The 24057-nt window shown below is 44.6% G+C and overlaps 1 protein-coding gene across 3 annotated transcripts in view; it reads left to right on the top strand.

Annotated features, from left to right (window-relative positions):
- The window catches only part of BCL2L13 (BCL2 like 13), a 64894-nt gene extending 42361 nt beyond the window's left edge, over window positions 1-22533 (top strand). Inside the window, exons 5-7 of one of the 3 annotated variants that reach the window (XM_060024043.1) lie at window positions 625-694; window positions 6069-6212; window positions 20401-22533. In XM_060024043.1, coding sequence (XP_059880026.1) covers window positions 625-694; window positions 6069-6212; window positions 20401-21150 — 964 coding nt within the window. In that variant the 3' untranslated portion in view covers window positions 21151-22533. Of the gene's footprint in view, window positions 1-602; window positions 695-6068; window positions 6213-20400 lie in introns of those variants that run through there. The other 2 variants (XM_060024044.1, XM_060024045.1) reach the window with 2 other exon arrangements.
- The last annotated feature ends 1524 nt before the right edge of the window (window positions 22534-24057 follow it).

Genomic DNA, 24057 nt, shown 5'->3' with positions numbered 1-24057 from the left:
CACTCACGCCCATCCCCTCAGTAAAAGTGTCTGTGTGACAGGAATAATCAGAAGGAGAGCCTCGCCCCAGGGTTGGGTGTCACAAGACTCCAGGTTAAAAATAGAGCTCATTTATTGACCTTGCTTATTCCAACTTATGTCCCCAGTTTGAAAAGTCTTCCAGTGACAGTGTCTCTTTAATTTTTAAATATTTTACATTTTTTGCCTTTAACTTGTTAAAAAAGTTTAACTTGTTCTTTCAATTTTATTAATGAGGTAATTTTTGTTATTTGTTATTACTTGATTCTGTATTAATAACCCAAGTGTTTATATTTATCTCCAACATAGAAGCCTTGTTGGATAAGTTTCAAGCAATTGTAAAAAATTTGTTATTTTATATTTTTCTCTTTTTATGTTGTAAACTGCTTTCCCAAGCTGGTAGCATAAATCTCAGCCTGTAGATAATGCTTAAAGAAAAACGCATACCAAATGTTACAAGCCATGTCTCACAGAAAACTATATGTTGACAAATCTGTGTTACTTTAGCAAAAAGTTCAACAGCAAAGTAGTGACTGTATGTTTATTTATCTGGAAATTTAGAATTTTCCTTCTTTGTGACACAGACTTTTAAAAAAATCTCTACAGGCCATTGACATATCAGGCATATCGGGAATGTACAGTGGAGACCACAGTTCATGCCAGCGGCTGGAATAAGGTATAAACCAAGTTATCGTTTCTCTTACAAGATTTTAGTGTGTTAGTGATAAGGTACAGGAGGGATTGATAGCATCGTACACGAGAAAACTGTTAGAGCTTGTTGTTTAATGCATAAATCCAGCTGTGTTACGCAGTGTTTCTGATTAAGGCTGGCGCAGAACCACATGTTCCATAGTTGTGCCATCTGCCTTCCCATCTGTCCTGAATTTCCCATGATCTCTTCATTTCTCTGCCTTAGATGTGACATTTCTCTCCAGGTGGTCATTTGTTCACAGGTGAGTATGTTTTGGGGACACAGCTTCTTGTGGTTCTTACAGGGGTACCATCTGAGCATTACAGCCATCCCTCAGAGATGGCAGAATGAATTTTATTAACTTTCGTTTTGTTGTTTAGTTAGCTAGTCAGTTAGGTCAGGTGATTAATCAGGAAAAAAAAAAGTTAAAGTACTTGCTTAAGACCCCTTGATTAATCAGGTGATAATCAGGGGGAAAAAAAGTTAAAGTACTTGCTTAAGACCCCTTGACTCGTACATTTTGGAACCAGCACTGGAGCTGAGATCTTTTGATTCCAGCCTCAGTGTTCTTCCACTGAACCATGCTGCTGATCCATTGTCTCAGGCTGTATTACCCCCACTTGTCACCTTGCCGGGGCGAGTCTCAGGGGATGTGGTATGGGGTGGTCCAGCTCACTGAGGAGGAAGTCTGGCCCTTAGTGATGTGGTGCTAGGGATGAGAAAGTGCAGTACAGTTATTTTTACAAATAGCCACCTCTACTCAGAATTGTCACTACTGTGAGCCAGACTGTGACCTTAGGTACCTAATAGATGTATATTATTTTTACTCACCTTAATACAGGCTTTGGAGGCATTAGAGCATAATCATTAGCATCCTAGGCCTGTAATCGGACTTGTTTCAGTACCAGCTTTGCCACTGACTAGATGCATATCTTTGGACAGGTAAATTAAGCACTGGAAGTCTTAATTTTCACATATGTGAAGTGGAGATGGTACTACTAACTTCAGAAGTTTTATTAGAACTCAGTGACATAATGTGTGGTTCGGTGCTGATTTTAGTGCAGCGTCTGGACCCATAGTAAGCACTCTGTAAGCAGGGGCTATTATGTTAGATTTAACACATGGAACCTTGTTACCAAATAGTCACTATTATGGGGTTTTAGTATGTTACTTAGCTGTAAAAAAATTTGTTAAAATATCTGACTGTTTCATTCGCTTTCGTGGAATAAAACAAACAAACCTCTCGTTTTATAAATAACAATGAGCTTGGCTATGATATATTTCTTAGTATATCAAACAACAAATATTTAGATACCTAATATGACTCGCCTTCTCCCCCTATTTTATGTTCTTTTCCTGTCACCCTTGTCTAGGACTGTCACAATCAACTCTCGTATGTCTCCCGGCCTTCCCCCCCCCCGCCCCCCATCCTATGCTTATCCTAAAAAATTGGCGTAAACCCCAGTCTTTACTCTCCCTCTTCACCCATCCTTTTTTCCCATTCCCTGCTTCATTTTAGTCCCTCATCTTGCCAAGGTTGTGGCTTGAATACCTCATGTAAATGAAGCATGCCAATTAGAATATGACTTGCTCTGATGAATCCAGTATTACTCTCCTAAGTCCTTCAGGGCTAAAAAGAACCTGGCTTATTATGATAGGAAACTGAAATGCCTCTTTCCACCCCAGTCAAAATCAGATTGGCTTATTTAAGCAATTAGCCCATATTTTGCATTTTATGTTTTGCATGAATGTTTGCAAAATTCTGATATAGCATCATTATATGAATATGGCTATCTGGTAGGTACATAAGACTCAAATAAAAAAAATGTCCACAAGCATGTCAAGTTTCCAAACTGAATGTCAGTTCATCTGTGTAGGGATTCTAAAAGCATCTTGGTATAATGCTCTTTAAATAGATCAAAAGAAGTGGAGGAATAAAGCTGTCACAAACCCATATTAATAGAACGATTTTTTTAAAGTACATGTATAAATGTAGGCTGTATAGTATGTATATGCCAAGAAAATAATTGGAATGTGTGCCAAAGCATTAAATAATCCACAGTAGTTATCTCAGAATTGTAGGTTGTTCTTTAATTTTTCCTCATGGGAATTGGTTTTCCTATGAACTTAACTGCTTATAGAAAAAGAGGAGAATGGCCATTAAAGGGAAAGGCTAGAGTGTTAGGGCACAGTGCTCACATGTAATAAACAGACTTTAGAGAGGAGTGAACTGTTTGCCTTGGTTAAGTTTTACTGGCATATTCCATCACTCATCTTTTAAAACCTTTCATTATTAAAATGTCAGGCGTGCGCAAAGCGGAGCGAATAATGTAACAAACCCGTGTCCGTCCCTCAGCCTCGGCGGCCTTCAGCATGTGTCTGGTCTTGTTTCATCTGTTCCCCACACTGTACCCCTAGATTACCTTGAAGCACACCTCATAAATACATTAGTATGTATTTCCAGGGATAATTATATCCCTTTTTTAACAACTGAGAATACCATGATTACCTCAGGTATTAACAGTCATTCTAATATCAGCATATAGTCTGTTTATTCAGTATTCAGATTTTCCCAGTTGTTTCACAAAGGTCTTTTCCTAAGCTGATGTGTTTGAATCGAGATCCAGGCAAGGCTCATGCATTGTATTTGGTTGATATGTCTCGTCTTTAAAGATTTTTTGAAATATAATTCATATACCATAAAATTTACCCTTCTGAAATATACAGTTTAATGTGTTTTAGTACAATCACAGAGTTGTGCAGCCATCTCCACTGTCTAATTCCAGAACATTTTTATCTTCCCTGAAAGAAACCCCATACCTTAGAGTAGTCACTCCCCATTTCCTATTCCTTCCAGCCCCTGGCCATATGGCTTGACTCTGTCTATGAATTTGCTTGTTCCGGGCATTTCATGCACATATGATCACATAATATGTGACCTAAGTCTCTTAATTTGCAGACTTACTCTTCCTCTTGGGTTTTTTTTTTTTCTCTCTAATTACTTACAGATTATTTGTTCTGTTAAATTTTCTACCTCCTGGATTTTATTGACTGAATCACTGAGATGCCAGCTAACATGCACAGCTGACCCTTGAACGATGCGGGGGTTAGGGGCACCGACCCTCCCTCCAGCTGCAAATGTTCATATAACTTAAAGTTGGCCCTCCTGTCCTCATACATGCATCCCTCCATACCTGCAGTTCTGCATCTGCGGATTCACCAAACTGCGGATGGGGTAGTACTGTAGTATTTACTGTTGGGAAGACTCAGTGTATCACTTACAGTTAGCCCTCAGTATCCGTGGTTCCTCCAGTTCAGGCCCATGCTGTTCAAGGGCCGACTGTATCTCCTTTCCATTGGTAGGTTGCTCTAGAGGCCTGATCATATTCAGGTTTAATCTTTGTGGCAAGACCGTGTCAGTGGTGGTAGTCTCTATTTCCTGTGGCATCACACGGAGTGACACATAATGTCTCGTCTCTTAAATTTTATTTTGAAGCAGATATTTCACAGGCATTCAAACCTAATCAGTGGATTAGGTTTAGATATCAGGTGTACACATGATAATAAAATGCGGAATTGATGGAGAAGATCCAGGAAAGGATAACTTAAACGATAAAAACAGTGGAGGAATTGCTATGAGAAGAACGGACTAAATTAGTAGATTTCAGCGTAAAAAGTATAGTGAATGAGAGGGAATGTGGTTAAGGACTAAAGACAGTAGTGAAAGAGGATTACAGATTTATCTCTAGATTATTACATAGTAAAACGGGGGCAACTACATTTGATACGTGAAAGAGGTAAATTTGGAACAAATAAGAGTATTATTTTTATATAGCAAGTATGAAATATTTGCAACTCATTTTTTTAAGAGGTAATAGAGCTTAAACATGAATAACTTTAAAATATGCATGTTCGTAGATTATTATGGGAAATGAGAATGTTTTGAGGTATGGAACATCCCAGGCCTTTGGAGCTGGTGTGATGTGAGTCTGTAGGGCTGGTTCACAAGCTCCTCTCCTGCTCCAGCTGAGACAGAATACTAGGCTGGATGAACAGCCGTGTTCATTTCTGTTTTCAAAAGTGTTACAGGTTTCTGATTGTAGAAAAAGCCTAACACAGTCTTCTTTATAGCTCTATACCCCTCCATTGGTGCTAAGTAGGGGTTTTTACTGCATTTTGGGCTGGAGTTCTTTTAGAATATCAAAAAGTGAAGATGTGTGTTTTTCGCATTTTTCTTTCAGACTTTGATAGAGATTCCTTCAGGGCTGCTTTTACTTAAAAAAAAAAAACAACCAAAGAATATTAGTAAGGATATAAACTCATTGTCTTTTCTGTTTGTCCTCTTCTGCAGAAATGTGTTGTAATCCCTCAGCTATGACTTTGGTGGGTCAGTGACAGGAAATTGGAATTGGTTTCATTTCCTTTCACGTCCTTCCCAGTTGTGTGGAGACCTCTTGATGATTTAGACAGAAGAGACTGCCTGCAGACAGTTAATTGAAAGTACTTAGTTCTTTTCAGTATGCAGGGGTTTTTTTGGAAGGAAAGGGACTCCAGTTAGGGACTAGGGACTCCGAAATAAATTTTTATGATTTTAAAATATTGAGCCATAAGGTTGTTAGGAGTGATAATAACACCTCTGGTTTTCGATGACTTGTATAAGATAGCTCATAATTTTGAAAGTTCTTGTTTTCAAATAGAATAAAAGGCCATGGTACAAAATGCGCAAAGTACAGAAGACATACACTTGAAAATACTTTCCCACCCTTGTCACCACTTACCTAGTTTTCCTCTTTTTAGGCTTACCACTATCACCAGTTTCTTAGATATTTTTCAAAAATACTATAGGGTTATACAAACGTGTGTGTAGATGTTTTGTTCTGTTAACAATAATGTTAATAATAATGGTACCATTATTGTACATACTCTCCTTTATCTTTTTTCACTGCAAGTAAATCTTGGCAATTGGGCAGTGGACGATCTTATGCTTTTTAACAACTACTTGATATTTTACTGGATGACCAAAATTTGGTCTGTTGGGTTGTTTCCGGTCTTTTGCTATTATAAATAATGCTTCAGTGAATTTCCTGTATATATGCTGTTACGCATGCACGCGCGCATGCACACACACACACACAGGCCCGGTTGTTTTCATATAATATTATTTCTACCACCCCGTGGTATAAAACATACATGCATTATTCTCAAAAATTCCAGTAGGGGTCACTATTTTATTTCCTTTATTATAATAAAAATGGAGTTCCATTATGATACACTGGAGTGTATTTTCTAGTAGTTGAACATATAAAATGAACGGTAAGAATTTCAGTTTGTTTTTTACTCTCTCATCTTTGCCTTAAAGGTTTTGGTGCCTCTGATTTTGCTACGGCAAATGCTTTTGGAGTTGACAAGACGTGGTCAAGAACCTTTGAGTGCATTGCTGCAGTTTGGTGTGACTTTCCTGGAGGACCATGCTGCCGAGTACATCATTCAGCAAGGTGGCTGGGTATGCACTTTCAAGCTTTTTTTGGTTTTTTTTTTTTTAATCATCTTAAAAGAAAAATAAAATTAAGCCCCTCATGGTTGTTTTTAAAAGCATAGGTTAAATATCATTAACATTATTGTTCAGTGTTATTTAATATTGTGATTGGATGGTGATCAATGGAAAGACTATTCTTGCAGTTTAAGTTAAATTAAGATTTTACTCCTAAATTCATATGTGGTTTTTTTAATATTTATTTATTTATTAGGTTGCGCTGGGTCTTAGTTGCAGCAGGTGGGCTCCTTAGTTGCAGCTCGCCAGCTCCTTAGTTGCGGCACATGGGCTCCTTAGTTGTGTCATGCGGGCTCCTTAGTTGTGGCATGTGAACTCTTAGTTGCAGCATGCATGTGGGATCTAGTTCCCTGACTAGTGACCGAACATGGGCCCCCTGCATTGGGAGTGCAGAGTCTTCACCACTGTGCCACCAGGGAAGTCCCCATGTATGGTATTTTTAAAAGCACAGCTATAAGTCCGTTTAGGTGCTGGGGGCTTTTGGAGGGCGACAGGCCTTTGTAATACCTAAGATTGCTCACATCTCCCCAGACCAGTTTTAACCGTCGGCTTCATCCCCTTTGAGAACACATGATCCAAGCTGATGTGTTGATGGGCGTTTGGTTTCCATGTGTAAATATGTCACAATTTATCTGTAGTTTATTTATCCACAGGCTTGCCAGTAGACATTCCTTCCTTTCTGCTGTTGGAAAGAGTCCCATCCATATGTGCAGGAGTTTCTCTGGGGATATACTTGGGAGTAGAATTGCTGGTTCCAAGAGTATAGACATGTTCTGATTTACAAGATGATGCCACAGCATTTTCCACAGTGGTTTCCAGCTTGCCCTCTGTCAACAGCATATAAGACTTTTTCTTTTTAAATATGAGAACTTTTGTTGTTGTACCTCCTCCCCAACACTTAATATTGTCAGACTTATTAATTTTAAAAATTATTTATTAAAATAAGATTATTTAGGAATAATTTTAGATTTACAAGAAAGTTACAAAGATAAAGCATCCCCACATGCCCTTCACCCGGTTTCCCCTAGTGTTAACATCGTGCATAACTGTGGCTCCTTTGTCAAGTTGGCTTTTCCACATTGACTTTATATCCAGCAGATTTGTCCAACTATCTTATTATTCTGATTATCTCTGGGCTCCTTTGGGTTTTCTATATAGAAAATCACACCATGTGTGAATAATGTCAATTTTTTTTTCTTGATGAGTCTATCTTTTTAAAAAAATGTATTGCACTAATCATCACCATATTAACAGAATTGGTATTAGAATCCATCCTTGTCTTTTCTGATGTTAATGTGAGTTAAATTTCCTTTAATCGTTCCACCGTTTAGTTGTATCAGTCCCGATGAGTGAGGTTGGCCTGTACTTTTTCTTGTTTGGTTTCAGTTTTAAGGGTGTGCTGGCTTCATAAAAGAATTTAGAGTTGGGAAGAATGGTTCCTCCTTTTCTGTACTCTGGAACAGTTTGTATGAGACTCAGATCATCTGTGCCTTGCTTCCTATAACATTCCTTCAAAACCACCTGGTATTTTCTTTGAGGGAAGGTTTCTGTTTTTTCTTGTCAACTTTTGATAATCTTTCTAGAATATTATCCGTAAATTTTCAGATTTGTTGGCATAGAGCTATTCATATTTTCTTTTTTTGGAGGAAGGTCCAGTGGATTTTAATTTTTTTAATTCTCTTACACTACTTACTTTTTAAAAAAGTTTCCTTTTGGAGAATTTTGTATATATATGAAAACAGACACGAGAGTTTAATGAACCCCCATCACTTAGTTCTAGCAGTCATTAATTTACTGCCAGTTATGCTTTATTCACATCCTAGTCACTTCCACTCTTAATACAGTAGTATTTTGAAGCAAAATCCAGACATCCTATAATTTTATCTGTAAAGATTTCACTGTGTGTCTCTGAAAAATAAAGGTTCTTTTTTAATTTTAAATCACAATACCATTGTCACATCACAAAAAAATTAAAAATAATTTCTTCATATCATCAAATATCCTGTTAGCATTCAAATTTCCAAATGTCTCAAAAATATCCTGTCTTTAAGTCTATGCAATGTGTGGGTCTGTAGTTCCTTTTTTATTTTATTTTACTTTATTTTTCACTGTGTTGGGTCTTCATTGCTGTGTGTGGGCTTTCTCTAGTTGTGGCGAGCAGGGGCTACTCTTCGTTGCGGTGCATGTACTTCTTATTGCGGTAGCTTCTCTTGTTGCGGAGCACGGGCTCTAGGCACGCAGGTTTCAATAGTTGTGGCTTGCGGGTTCAGTAGTTGTGGCTTGCGGGCTCTAGAGCGTAGGCTAAGTAGTTGTGGTGCACGGGCTTAGTTGCTCCGCAGCATGTGGGATCTTCCTGGACCAGGGCTTGAACTCGTGTCCCCTGCATTGGCAGGTGGATGCTTAACCACTGCACCACCAGGGAAGTCCTGAGGCTTATTAATTTTATTTATTTTCTCAAAGAACCAGTTTTTGGTTTTGTTGATTTTCTCTATTGATTTCCTATTTTCAATTTCATTGATTTCTGCTCTATTTTTATTATTATCTTTTCTTCTGCTTACTTTGGATTTAATTTACTCTGCTTTTTCTAGTTTCCTAAGGTGGAGGCTTAGATGATTGATTTTTGATCTTTCTTCTTTTCTAATATATGCATTCAATGCTGTAACTTTCCACTTAAGCACTGCTTTCACTGTCTCACACAAATTTTAATAAGTTGTATTTTAATTTACTTCAAAAGATTTTTTATATTTTTCTTGAGATTTATTCTTCGACCCATGTTTTATTTAGAAATATATTGTTTAATCTCCAAGTACTTGAGGATTTTCTAGCTGTCTTTCTGTTATTGATTTCTAGTTGCATTCCATTGCAGTTTGAGAGCAGGCATAGTATAATTCTGTTCTTTTAAATTTGTTAAGGTTTGTTTCATGTCCCAGAATTTGGTCTGGGTGAATATTCCACGTAAGCTTGGGAAGCAGGTGTGTCCGCTGTGGTTGGATGGAAGTAGTCTATAGGTGTCTATTGTACCCTGCTGGTTGTCTGCCTGCTGGAGCTGTCCATTTCTGGTGGAGGCTGTTGAAGTCTCCCGTTGTCTTGGTGGATTCATCTGTTTCTCTTGCAGCTCTTTGGTTAGGTGTGTACATATCAAAGACTATTACATCTTCTTGGAGGTTTAACCCCTCTATCATTATATAACACCCCTCTTCATCCCTGATAAGTTTCCTTGCTCTGAAATCTGCTCTGTGTGAAATTAATGTAGCTACTCCCTCTCCCTCCCTTCCTTCCTTCCTTTAACATGCAGTATTTGTATTTTAGACATGCAGGGAAAGCTATTTGAGAATCTACTAATTTAAAGCAAGCAGCTGTATACAGATAACAAAAGAAACAACATCTTGTTACAGCTCGGCACACAGCATCCAAAGCAAATAGGCATGAGACTGTGAATATTTGTGTAGCATTAAAACCAGGTGAGTAACATGCTGCAGGGCTGGGAGAGGGAAAATGGAAACGTGAAGACCAGTGTTTCCAGCGCTCTCAGTGTGTAATGCTAAATTTCTCATTTGATGACCCATCCGGGTGCTTCAGATGTGATGTGCGGTGAGAATGGCAAGGAGGGAGACAACCAATCTGCATACCTGCCTAACCTATTTTCACAGGTCTTCTTTCAGTGGTAAACCAGTTTGAGCATCTCTTGAATTTGTTGTTTAATGATAGCTTTCTTATCTCAGGCTTTAAACTCTCTGGATATAAACAGTGAAGTATTTGGTACTTTCCCCTTTATAATAAAATACGTTCCACGTTTCATTAACTATTTATTTATTTAGGCTGCACCGGCTCTTGCGGCATGTGGGATCTTGGTTGTGGCACACAGACTTTTTAGTTGTGGCATGCATACAGGATCTAGTTCCCCAACCAGGGATCGAGCCTGGGCCGCCTGCATTGGGACCACCAGGGAGGTCCCCATGTTTCATTAAAAGTATACACAACAGGGGCTTCCCTGGTGGCGCTGTGCTTGAGAGTCCGCCTGCCGATGCAGGGGACACGGGTTCGTGCCCCAGTCTGGGAAGATCCCACATGCCGCGGAGCGGCTGGGCCCGTGAGCCATGGCCGCTGAGCCTGTGCGTCCGGAGCCTGTGCTCCGCAACGGGAGAGGCCACAACAGTGAGAGGCCCGCGTACCGCAAAAAAAAAAAAAAAAAAAAAAAAAGTATACACAACAATGATCAAATTCAAGGTTTAAATACTTAGAAATATAAAACCATAGTTAACAAAGCATTAAGTATCTAAACGAAGACTTACTAGATTATAAAACAATAACTAGTAAAATATTGGTATTTAAACAATATTAGAATTTTAACTATATAAATAAACCTCACTAATACTTTGAGAAGGTGGCTTACTATTGAGCAGTAGGTATTAGGGAAAAGCCTTTTCTGACATAGCTTTCTGATAGTTGAAGGGATTGTTCGGTATCGTTGTGTAGCATAAATTGATCCAGTAAACGTGGCATTACAAATTTCTTAAGAGCTGTGAGTGTTTTACCTTGGATATTATATAATAGTACAGACTTTACTTTCTTCTATTATTTCCAAATACACTTTTATGTGATACATTAGAACACATTAGCTCATATAGACTGTCGTATAATCAACTAAATATAGTTTTGTAGGGGTTTTTTCCCCAGCACTTTGAAGACCAAACCACACTATATTATGGGACTGAGGATTCGACCTAACATTTCAGCTATATTTTCTTTGGTAAACATTTTAACGATTGCTAGGTTTTCCTCTTACAGTATCAATCACAGATGGTTTATAAATGATATGTGTGTGTTTAATATGAAATACTACTCAAAACAGTCATAGGTCATATATTTTCAAGAAGAAATTAAACCAGTTGTGAGCAGGAAAAAGCTATATCAAGGTCATATATAGAACGAAAATAAAACAGAAAAGAGGAATAAGAACGGGAAAAAAATTACAGTTGTAAAGGTGTTGGTTCTGAAATGTTCTTTTTTTTTTTTTTTTAATTTTATTTATTTGGCTGCATTGGATCTTCGTTGCTGCGTGCGGGCTTTCTCTAGTTGTGGCGAGCGGCGGCTACTCTTCATTGCGGTGCGTGCGCTTCTCATTGCGGTGGCTTCTCTTGTTGCAGAGCATGGGCTCTAGGCACGCAGGCTTCAGTAGTTGTGGCGCACGGGCTTAGCTGTTCCGCAGCACGTGGGATCTTCCCGGAGCAGGGCTCTAACCCGTGTCCCCTGCATTGGCAGGCAGATTCGTAACCAGTGCGCCACCAGGGAAGTCCCTGAAATGTTCTATTATTATTATACAAGATAATCAGTCACCAAGCTGAGGATATTTTCTTTCATCAGCATATCAGCTTTGTTGCTCTGTGGATTCCGCACACAGGATGAGTGGCCACTTGGTCCACGGGGACATTGAAGCACTCGTGACGTGGCCCCTGTACCACATCAGCTTGCTCACTTGCTTTAGGGACACTTTTCTTGAATGTTTCGCCTCCCAAAAGAAACCCATCCAAAATACAGTAAGCCTTCTCAGAATTCAGGATGATATCAAGCTCAAGTGCACAGCCAAGGTCCTTGTCAGGTTTTTCCGGGCAGCAGTGGGTTGTTTCCAGGGCCCCCAGCCCCTGTCCTGACCCTCAGTGGCACAGCAGGCACACAGGTGAGCACGTCTTCCGTGAACATTCCTCTCCTCTTACCACTCAGGAAAGCTGCACCTTTTAGGTTTTGGTACTTAAGTGGTTTGAACGGTTCTCTTGTCATCTTTTCCTTCTCTTTGTCTGATAGTGGGATGTACCGTTTCTGCAGTTGAAACTCCCCTGTGACGAAGAAGCAGTGTAAACTGCCTGGCGGCCGCGGGCAACAGCTCAAGAGGGCCCGGCTGGTGGCTGCTCCCACTTGCCTCTGACGAGTGTCTGCATGGTCAGTTTACTCTTAACGCGTCTGTGTCTTTACGTGAAGCGAGTTTCTTAGACACAGCAGACAGTCGGATCTTATTTTTTCATCCAGTCTGACAATGTCTTTCTTGTACTTGGTGTGTTTACACTATTGATGTTCAAAGTAATTATTATTATTATTTTTTAAATTATTTATTTTTATTTTTGGCTGCACGTGGGCTTTCTCTGGTTGTGGCGAGCGGGGTCTACTCTTCGCTGCAGTGCATGGGCCTCTCACTGCAGTGGCCTCTCTTTGTGCAGAGCACGGGCTCTACGTGTGCAGGCCCCAGCAGTCGTGGCACACAGGCTCAGTAGTTGTGGCCTGCGGTCTCCAGAGTGCAGGCTCAGCAGCTGTGGTGCGCAGGCTTAGCTGCTCCACAGCATGTGGGATCCTCCCAGACCAGGGCTCAAACCCGTGTCCCCTGCATAGGCAGGCGGACTCCCAGCCACTGCGCCACCAGGGAAGCCCCAAAGTAATTATTGATGTAATTAGATGAATATCTATCATATTTGTCATTGTTTTCTACTTGTTGCCCTTATTCTTTGTTCCAGTTTTTGTCCCCCACTCTTTTTCTGCCTTTTGTGGTTTTAATTGAGGATGTTGTGTGTTTCTATTTTCTCTCCTTTCTTGGCATGTCCATTACATTTCTCTTTTTACCTCTTTAAGTGGTTGCCCTACAGTTTGCCATATACGTTTAGAACTAATCCAAGTCCACTTTCAGGTAACACTGTACTGCTTCACGCGCACTGTGAGTGAGTGAGTACCTTGTAAGAGCATCCCTTGTGTCATTGCTGTCATTCATGTCACTTGTATAAGCACACATAATCGAATACATTGTTGCTATTATTACTTGGAGCAGCTGTTATCTGGAAGATCAATTAAGAATAAGAAAAATAAGTTTTTATTCTCCCTTCACCTACTTCTTCCTCAGTGGCCTCTCTTTCTCTGTGTAGATCTGCGTTTCTGACTTATATCATTATCCTTCTCTAAAGAACTTCTTTTAACATTTCTTACAAGGCATGTCTACTAGCAATTCCTTCAATCTTTGCTTGTCTGAGAAAATCTTTATTTCTCCCTTGTGTGTGTGTGTGTGTGTGTGTGGTGTGTTTGTGAATAGTTTACTTTATTGAGATATAATTCACAGCCACACACGCACCCATATGAAGTGTAGAATCCAGGGGTTTTTTGTATATTCTTACTTGTACAACTTAATACATTTCTTTTTAAGATCACATGTCTTGCCTTAATTTTTATTTTTCTTTCTTTTTTTAACATCTTTATTGGAGTATAATTGCTTTACAATGTTGTGTTAGTTTCTGCTGTACAACAAAGTGAATCAGCTATATGCATACATATATCCCCATATCCCCTCCTTCTTGCGTCTCCCTCCCACTCTCCCTATCCCACCCCTGTAGGTGGTCACAAAGCACCGAGCTGATCTCCCTGTGCTATGCGGCTGCTTCCCGCTAGCTGTTTTACGTTTGGTAGTGCATGTATGTCCATGCCACTCTCTCACTTCGTCCCGGCTTACCCTTCCCCGTCAAGTCCGTTCTCTATGTCTGCGTCTTTATTCCTGCCCTGCCCCTAGGTTCATCAGTACCGTTTGTTTAGATTCCATATATATGTGTTAGCATGCGGTATTTGTTTTTCTCTTTCTGACTTACTTCACTCTGTATGACAGACTCTAGGTCCATCTACCTCTTCGCAGATAACTCAATTTCGTTTCTTTTTAAGACTGAGTAATATTCCATTGTATATATGAGCCACATCTTCTTTACCTATTCATCTGTCGATGAACACTTAGGTTGCTTCCATGTCCTGGCTATTGTAAATAGAGCTGCAATGAACATTGTGGTACATGACTCTTTGAATTATGGTTTTCTCAGGGTATATGCCCAGTAGTGGGATTGCTGGGTCGTATGGTAGTTCTATTTTTAGTTTTTTAAGGAACCTCCATACTGTTCTCCATAGTGGCTGTATCAATTTACATTCCCATCAACAGTGCAGGAGGGTTCCCTGTTCTCCACACCCTCTCCTTCATTTTTGAAGGATAACTTCTCAGGAACAGAATTCTAGGTCAGTAGGTTTTTTCTGTCAACGCTTTAAATGTTCCCCTCCACTCTCTCCTTGCTTGCTTGGTTTCTGGTGAGAAGCTAGATGTAATTCTTATCTTTGTTCCTCTCTAGGTAAGATACTTTTTCCTCTGACTTGTCACAGAATTTTTTGTTTACCTCTGATTTTCTGTAATTTGAGAATGACATGCTTAGGTGTAGTTCTTTGGACACTTATTGTACTTGGTGTTCTCTGAGCTTCCTGAATCTGTGGTTTGCTGTCTGACGTTAATTTAGGGACATTCTTAGTCATTATCGTTACAGATATTTTTCTCCTGTTCCTTTCTCTCTTCTCCTTCCGTGTTCCAGGTGTGTGTGTTACACCTTGCGTAGTTGTCCCACAGTCCTTGGATGCCCTGTTGTTTTCTTTCCCCCGTCTTTGTTGTCTTTGCCTTTCAGTTTGGGATGTTTCTGTCGAGACATTTTCAAGCTAAGAGGTTCTTTCCTCTGCAGTGTGGAATCTAATAATAAGGCCATCAAAGGCATTCTTCATGGGAATTCCCTGGTGGTCCAGTGGTTAGGACCGGCGCTTTCACTGCCAGGGCCTGGGTTCAATCCCTGGTTGGGGAACTAAGGTCCTGCAAGCTGCTCGGCATGGCCAAAAGGGGGGGGGGGGCGTTCTTCATTTCTGCTCCGTGGTGTTGTGTTTACATCTCTAGCATTTTTTCTCTTTGGTTCTTAGGATTTCCATCTCTGCTGACATTGCCCATCTGCTCTTGTGTGCTGTCTGCTTTATCCGTTAGAGCCCTTAGCAGATTAATCATAGTTGTGTTAAATTCCTGATCAATAGTTCCAGCATCCCTACCATGTCTGGTTCTGATACTTGCTCCCTCTTTTCAAATGTGTGCGTGTTTTTCTTCTGCCTTTGGTTTGCCTTGTCATTTTTTCTGGATAGCCGGACATGATGTCCTGGGTAAAAGGTAAATAGGCCTCAGTGACGTGGTGGCGAGGTGTGTGGCGGGCACGTTGGAGTCCTGTGACTAGGCTCTGTGGGTGAGCCTGTGCCCCCCCGTGAATTTGGCCAGAGTTTCTGTGTCTCTCTCCTCCTTTACATGGGGCAGGACTGGAAGGTTGAAGTGGGCTGCCGGCGAGTATTTTCCTTCCTCTTGGGCAGTTAGGCTGTGGTTAACTGGTTCCCCCTGAGGACACAGCTTGTCAGGAAGATCAGGGCTCATTTTCCCCTTCGCCCGGGAGCAGGGAACCAGGGGGGTAGAGGTGAATCTCAGAATTGCAGGGCCTCCCTGGGACTGGTCCCCCGGTGACCCCCAGCCCCGCCCATCCGTCTCCAGCCTCGGGACAGCGGTTTGCCCTGTGGCATCACCTCTCTTCTCTTACAGTCTTTGAGATTTCTGGTCATTCAGCTTTTTCACCCACTTCGGGGTGGAGTGGAGACGTCCAGGTCCTTCCACGGGGAAGCTGCAAGTCCCTCGGAAGGTTTTGCTTCTCAGTTTTGTGCACACTGAGCCCCCAGCGCTCCGCAGTTACAGTGTCGGTTTTCTACCCAGTAACCCTTAGCTGACTGTGGGTGCTGTGCCCCTCTGCTAGGCGCTGCCACCCAGAAGCTGAGTAAAATGGGCCCTCCTTGGGCTCAGGGCAGGGCGGGGTGGCATGTTCTGTGCTGTGAGGTGGCTGTGTTACGGGGCTCGGAGGACAGGAGGAGGCCGGGGTCGCTGGGGCGCAGTCAGGAGCACATGTCCGCTGGCGGCCAGCTTTCCAGAGAGAGAAGTGGAGAGTGACTGTCTGCTACTGTTGGTGCTGGGACTGCAGGGTAGCGGGGGTATGTGTGTGCACGCGCGCTTGTTTGCTTGCCTTCTACCTTATTTTCTCCCTGGCCAGAGTGTGAGCGTTGAGATTGGAATCACAATTTGTTTGTGGCCCCAGCTCTGCCAAATATTAGCCCTGAGATTTGGGGGGAATTCATTTAACTTCGCTGAGCCTCAGTTTCATCAATTGCAGTATGGAAGAGCAGCTTCTGTAGCTCACAAAAATGATGGTGCGAAAAAGTGTTCTGTGAAAACAGTACATTTTTACAAATATCAGCTTTTCAGATGTGTCCCTAAGAGTGTGTGTTTTTCCGCTTCTCGAGTCTGAAGTTTCCTTCGAGTTTTGGTGGTGACTGTCTTTGCCGGGCAGCAGTCAGGCACAGCCGGGTATGAGCCGGGACAGCCCAGCTCCCGCTGCTAGTAGGCCTGCGAGCCCGCAAGGGGCCACCGTGGGGTGGGCTTCTCCTGGGTTTTCTCCTGCGGCATGTGCTAACCTAAATACTTACTGTGAAACATTTAGATTACATGAAAGATTACTGGGGGAAATGTCATCTGTAATAATATTAAATAGTTTGAATAAAATTAATTTTGGGGGCTTCCCTGGTGGCGCAGTGGTTGGGAGTCCTCCTGCCGATGCAGGGGATGCGGGTTCGTGACCCGGTCCGGGAGGATCCCAGTTGCCGCAGAGCAGCTGGGCCCGTGAGCCGTGGCTGCTGAGCCTGCGCGTCCGGAGCCTGTGCTCCGCAACGGGAGAGGCCACGGCAGTGAGAGGCCCACGTACCAAAAATAAATAAATAAATTTTTGTCTATTTTTTCCGACTTGAAGCTTCTCATTTCTGTTTTAAGAACTGCAGACCTCAAAAAGTTTATGTTTGTTTTCATCAAGGACGTTTGAAGACTGACTCTTGGGAACTTTTAGGTCAGAACTGGTTAGAACAGAGTGTGGGAGGTGACACATAGTTTGTGATCTACAATCAGTTAAGTGGGTTTTGCAACTGAAGTAGTCTCAGTGTAGTAAGGGTTTGGTTTGGTGTCTCATGAGATCTGTTTATTTTATGTGTGAGTGTGCGTGTGTACTGCACTGTGTTTAAAATGTATTCTTTGTGGTCTTGGTCATCACGTTAGGTGGAAAGTTACTTCTCTGAGTCTCTCTCACAGTATTTTCTTTGGGGTTTTCTGTTGTTTTTGTTTTATTTTTATTTTTTTGGCTGCGCCTCAAGGCTTGTGGGTCTTCGTTCCCCGACCAGGGATCGAACCCGGGCCCTTGGTGGTGAAAGTGTGGAGTCTTGACCACTGGACCACCAGGGAATTCCCTCTCTTTTCTTATTTTAGGTTAATAGCGATCTAAGAGGCATTTGGTCGTTAGTACCCTGTTTGACTGAATGTAGAGAAGCAAGGTATCTGTGTTTGTCTTTTCCGGTGAATACTTGAGAGAGAGATCGTAATGATACGGGTTGGCTGGTACACTCCAGGGGACGTGGGTCTCTGAGCTACCAGGGAGTGGGGTCTTGGGAGTTGGCCCCGGTGTCCTCGGCTGGAACAGTTAAGTTCATTGGCCGCTGTGACCCTGTGTGTGAAACACTGCTTGAAGTGGCAGAATAATTTGTAACTGGTGTGAACCAAAACAAAACTCGAAGCAAATGTGGCTAATACAGACATGGTGAAGCACTGCCGCACACTTTGAAATGGTTCTTTGAGTGATCTCCAAGCTGTTTTTACTTCGTTCCTACCACTAAAACCAAGGTTACGCTTACATTTTATCTTACGTTTATTCTACAAGAGTCCCTTTACCTCCGTATTTGTTTCTTCTCTACTTCCCTTTTTCTTTGAAGGGTTTCATGAATATATCTTTGTGTATTTGCTTGACGAAAACACCAAGAATAACCTTTTCCATTTGCTTCTTGCTGTAAACTGAGGAAAAAGCACCAGTGTGGAAGTCTGGGGTTGGGGGGAGCCTTGGGCTCGAGCGTTAGGGGAGCACAGTTGACGAAAGCATGGGGCCCTGCAGGTGAACGGCCTGGTTAGATCCAGTCCCAGCTTTGGACTTCAGGCCAATTACTTACCCATCTCAGTTGCTTTAGTTTCCTTATCTGTGAAAGTGAAATGAATTAATTTCAGTAAAATCTTCAAAAGGACACTGGCGTCCAGTTCTCACAGCAGCTGAGGGACCTTGGGCAAGTTACCTGATCTCACTGGGCTTCATGTGTTTAAACAAAACATAGTTTTCTGATTCTTTGTACATATTTATTTACTTATTGGCCACGCCGTGCGGCTTGCAGGATCTAGTTCCCCAGCCAAGGATTGGCAGTGAGAGTGTGGAGTCCCAACCACCGGACCTCCAGGGAGTTCCCCCTTCATGCATATTTAAACTCTAGTTGGTCCCAATCCGTTTTATATTTTTGAGCCCTTGAAGTTACTCCTTTCTGTTTTTTGTATCAGTGGGACTAAAGAGATAGCTGTTTCCAGCAATATACATATTTTGTGCTAAAAATTATTTAAATTGTTGGAATGGATCTAAGGCTAGTTGTAGATGTTAGTCCCCTAATGTGCTAAGTTTTAGGTAAAGTATTACCCAAAACAGTGCTTTATCTTTTATTGAAAGCCTAGTCTTCATTAATGACAGTAATAGTCAAGGGAGAGGCCTCTATTTTTATATTTTTGCTTCAGATGACCAGGAGTGAAAGTCTCAATGGTCATCTATTCTTTCTTTAAAACTTCTTACATAAAAGCACAAAATTTTTGGTGAATCGTCATTAAAATAATCACGTCCAAAATACAGAAATAAGTCGTAAGGTAGAGAGTCCATGACAGCAAGGAAAGAGGCAACTAAGTCTGACTGGCTTTGCGGCCATATCGTCCCGCAGAGTTGTCACTTGACAACCGTGTTGATCCAGTATCTTGGTTGGATGAAGAAGTCTTCCAGATACGGGATGAAGAATGTTCCTGACTCTCAGCCTTGAGCTGTTAAAAATAAAGAGAACAGTAGTTTTACGCTAAATTCTGTTTTAGTTTGTTAACTTTTCCCTCATTTCTTCACGATGCAACTTGTGAAATTCCCATTTCACTTGTTTTGGCTTCGAGCCCTAAATAAAAAGTAGCAAAGGTCTCCTTTCTGAGGATTAAAATTTTTACCTGTTTTATTATGGTTCCTTTGTTTTGCTTTTTAAATCAGTTCTTGCTGTTGGAGGTTCTGTTTTTAGCCCTTGGTGGGAGTTCCCACTGGTGAGCACGTGGATCTCTCTGACCCTCAGGCCGTCGGCTGCAGATGTGAGTCTAAGGATAGGGGACACAAGGGACCATATTGCTTATCTCCAGACAACTCGAGTGTGACCGGATCACAGAGCAGAACTACTCTGCTTCGTATAAACGGCACCGTAACCACAAAGTAGAGTGGAAATTGGTTTGCTTGCATATGCTCTGCAGACTCCGTAGCATCTGCGGGTGTCGTCCAGACTCTGGGTGACTTCCCGTCTGTCTCCGCCACGAACCTCCTGGTCCCCGTGTGTCCCCTGCCTTAGGGCTGCCGGTGTCGCGGTGAAATGTGTGCCTCCTGTGTCGGTCTTCACGTCTAGATGGTGAATTTGTCAAGAACCAAAATTGAGTCGTGTTCTTCCTTGTGACCGGAGCTGACACAGCCCCCGCAGGGAGCCTGGAGCGCCCGTGGCCGTGTTGCTGCCGTGTGGCTCCCGCCGCCAGGAGGGCGGGAGGCCTGCGTCCCCCGCACCCTCCCCATCGTCGGGGCGGCTTCATCCATGACCGAGTGGCCGATGACCGTTCCCTTGCCGTTGAGTCAGGGCCGTGGCGTCTGCTGCCGGCACCTCCCTGGTCACGGCAGGCTGCTTCCCGTCCCCGGCTGACGTTTCTGGGCCTCTGCTGGGCGGTGGCTCTTCCCCGCCCCTCACACGTCCCTCCGCCAGGCTCCTGCACCTCCCCAGCTGCCAGCAAAGCGCGTCCTTCCCTGTCTGGGCTCCTGACGGCACCAGCCCGGCCGAGCGATAGATCCCTAGGGCACAAGCTGCCTGCCTTTTTCTCCGCTGTGTTGCATTATTTATTGCATTAAATGTGTATAAATTGATTAGAATATAAATCAGCTTTTTGCTTTTTCAGCTTTGAAGAAACTGGTCAGAGGATCGTCTTGTTAAAAATTCTTCCCCTGTGTTGGTCTACAAGCAAACACGTTCAGTCCAAAAACTGTAGGTTTATACAGTGCATTTATCCCTGGAAGTTCAGTTTAGGAAAGGGGCTGCCTCCAGATTTACATTTATTTTAGGTCTGTTTCCCTTCTTTGCACTGACCGCCCCCCTCATCTCCTAGGGCGCTGTCTTTGCCCTGGAGCCTGAGGACGAGGAGCGCCCCGCGGGCGCCGCGGAGGACAGCAACGACATCTACATCCTGCCCAGTGGCGGCTCCACGCTCGCCAGCCCCCCGGAGTCTCCGACGACCGCGACGGCGTCCTGGCAGGCCGAGGGCTTCCCCGTGTCGCTGTCCAGCAGCCAGAGCTGGCGCACCGAGAGCCCACCGGTGTCCCTGGGTCCCGAGTCGTGGCAGCAGGTCACAGTGGACCCCGAAGAAGTCAAGAGCTTGGACAGCAACGGGGCTGGAGAGAAGAGTGAGAACAACTCCTCCAACTCTGACATCGTGCACGTGGAGAAAGAGGAGATTCCCGAGGGCGCGGAGGCGGCGGCTGTGGCGGCCTCTGCCCTGATGGCGGCCGGGGAGCCTGGCCCCGAGGGGTCGGCCGGCCAGCCAGCCAGTCCCACGACATCTCTGTTCGTGGAACTCGCTGAAGAAGAGGCGGGAGCGGCCAGGTCCGGAGCTGCCGAACTGGAGCAGGAGGGGGTCCCGCCGCTAGAGCCCCCGGTGGAGCCCCCAGCAGCCCCGCCGGGCGGAGGGCAGGCGGTCCGCGGGTGGGGGGGGCTGGGCGCAGGGCCCTCCCCGGGCGGCCCTGAGGAGGCTGGCCCGCCGCCTGAGGGCAAGTCCCTCCTGCTCCTCGGGGGGGCAGCCGCCGCTGTTGCCATCCTGGCGGTGGCAGTTGGGGTGGCACTGGCTCTGAGAAGGAAGTAGATTTTTCGGAGAGAGAACACAAAAAGGTGTAAGGTTTTAGTTGTGTCGACTGGACTGGAGCGGCCAGAAGCTAGCTGGACATCCCTTGGACACTCCGGGGTCAGGAGGACTTGGGTCCGCAGGGCAGGGGGCCGACCCACGTGTTAGGGCTTGAGCTGGAGGCTGCGCACAGTGGTCTGATTGGAGGTCCCAGGCCTGGGCGCCTGCTAGGTTCAGGGTCTTGTGTGTAAAGTGCCCCCCGCCTGGCGTCCACAGCCCCTGGGTAGCTCCCGGGCCTGGGGCCTGTGCCCTGTAGGGTGCGCAGCCTCCGCCCACCAGCCCTGTAGCACCTTCCCCAGTGGTGGCAGCCCCACCCCACGTGTCTCCCCGTGTTGCCAAACGTCCCCCGGGGATAACGTCATCCCGTGAGAGCCACAGTCTCAGAGCGAGAGGGTCCCCATGGGGGCGCCTGGGGGGCAGACCCCAGGCAGGAGGGCGTGGCTGTGGGCCCCTCGGCTGCTGGCGCACTCCTGCCTGGAGTCTCAGCTCCTCTGTTCTTCCCGCCCTCAGTCCCGCAGCCCAGGTGCTCTGCTGGGTCTCAGCCGCCTCTCAGGTACTGCCCTGCCCGCCTCGCCCCAGGGTGCCCCGAGGCCCCGCGCAGAGGGCTCGCCCGATGCTTCCCGCAGTTCCCCTTGTAAAGATGCTGCCTTTAGTCTTTAAACGTACGAGACGGAAGAGACCTGGGGCCCCTGTCCGTGACTGCGGGGCAAGTTTGTCTCCGCGTCGGAAGCTGGAGGGTGGCTTAGCTGGCCTATCGAGGTTGCTCGCAGCCCTTTTGTCTGTGGGCACCCTTGAGCCGACAGGGACTCGCCAGCTGGCAGTGTCTCTCTTGCTGGGCCTCGCTGTCCGTGACCTGGACTACCGGGATTCCCAGGTTCTGGCCTCAGCCTCCTTCCCAGTCAGGCCGCTCCTCGGCGGTCTCTTGCCAGGTGATAAGGGTTTCCACATGTGGGCTTACAGACTGGGGAATCATAACTCTCATTCAGTACACAAAGTCTCCTAAATATCATTGAAGTAAAAAGCAGGAAAGAGAGGCTGCCCTTGAGGGTCTAGCTTGGCTTTCAGAGTTCCATAACGGAGGCTCACACTGAGCTCGTCACGGCCTAAATGCCAGAGTGACAAACCGTAATGATCACGGTCAGCACGTGCCCGTGGACACTCAGCGTAGCCTCATCCGCTGACAGCATCCCTCACGGGTGGACCACGTCTCATCATGCCTGAGGTCAGTGTCACGGATGGGGACACACGTGCTTGAGACAGGTCATCTCAGATTTATCCTAGTAAATGTAACAGGTTACTTTTTAAATCCTGAAATTTGTAATAAAATTACTTTACCTATCCTGATCACCAAAACTTGATGTTCTAAATGTGCTTTAATTTTTTAAATTTATTTTTTTAAATTAAATATTCTTCCTAAAGCGATACTGTTTAGAAGTTGGTCAGAAAGGTCTGGAGAGTGTGTGTGTGTGCGCGCGCGCGTGTGCGTGTGTGCAGCTTTACCAGGCAGTGTATCGTGCGTTCTGAGTTTTTGGGTCTCGTTGGGGAGGGATGTTGGTCAGGGTCTTGGTGTCCTTCACTGAGGAGCCAGAGGTGAGGGAAGTGGGGTTTTCCTCGTGTGTTCCGACTGCAGCACTGGTGCTTCGTAGGGGAAGAGCGAACTGCTGAGTTGTCTTCATTCTCTTCCCTTTTATGATAGAATATTCTCTTTCCAGTGTTTACATGTAAACTCTGGATCCTCAAGCCCATTGGCTGAACGCACTGAAGCAGTAACAGGAGCCGGTTCGTTTCTGAGCTGCTGGCGGGAGGGCGGCTGGCGGGAGGTCTGCGCTGCGGAGGCTGAGGTCTGCGTTCTCCACGGCGGAGGGGTAAGGCGGGGCCACGCGTTACTCAGCAGTGACCCAGACAGCGTGGCCTTCAAGCACGGGGTTCCCGAGTGATAGGAGGACCTCAGCGTCCCCTCTGGTTGTGGACAGGAGGAGGGAGCGCCTAGTAAGGACTGTGGTGGTAGTGGCTCCCATGTTTTGCTGTGACGTTAAAAACTGCTTCTCAGGTGCCCACCCCCTTTTTGGTGGGACTGGAACATCTGAGTCTAAGGTAGAGGGAGGATGATGGTGGGACGCAGGTGTGGAACTCAGACTCGTCACCCTCGTTTGAACTGCTGTGTTGGTACGTCCTGCAGAACTCTTAACTGCTGTATTGAATGTAATGATTTCTGATCACTTGGCAAAAGCCACTGAAGGTTTCTTGAGAAAAATACCAGGATTAAAGAATGCTAGTTTATGTTCTCTGGAGTAAAGTGGTGACAACTCCGGGGCCTCAGAAACCAGTCAGTCCCAGCGTGCCTTACGGCCATCAGCACCGCCCCCAGAGAGCCTTCTAGATGAAAAGCCATCTGCTGACCATCTGGTTCCCAGAGGCTGATCCTCCGCTCGCCTGTTCTCTCTCCCTGGGTGTGAACCGCCCCTGTTCATTTCCCATAGAAATTCATTTCCTCAGGCTCTTGCTGATTCCTGCTAATATAAAAGCTGTGCCTGTTCCTTGCCTTTTCCCTGAAGGCTTTGGCATGGGGACAAATGTCATACCCGTAGAATTTTTAAATTATTTTAAGAGATGTTTTATAGAAATGAAAGGTATTGTAGGTAAGATTTTTTCCCCTCTTCTCTTAATTTCTTATGTCTGTTTACACAAACTTTACTTACCAAGAATTTGACGTGGTCATTTCATCAAGAGGGGCTGTCTGGTCTCTTTGTAGAAACAGCTTCTAGCCTCTGGACCAGTTCCACGCAGGCAGTATCTCGCGTCAAGTCTCAGCAACACACCTGACGCCAGGAGAACGTGTCCTCTTCCCCAGAGGACCAGGATCTGTCC

The sequence above is a fragment of the Delphinus delphis genome, chromosome 11 (genome assembly GCF_949987515.2).
Source record: "Delphinus delphis chromosome 11, mDelDel1.2, whole genome shotgun sequence".
Classification (NCBI taxonomy): domain Eukaryota; kingdom Metazoa; phylum Chordata; class Mammalia; order Artiodactyla; family Delphinidae; genus Delphinus; species Delphinus delphis.
The sequence above is the reverse complement of the archived record's forward strand: the minus strand, read 5'-3'. Positions and strand labels throughout refer to the sequence as shown.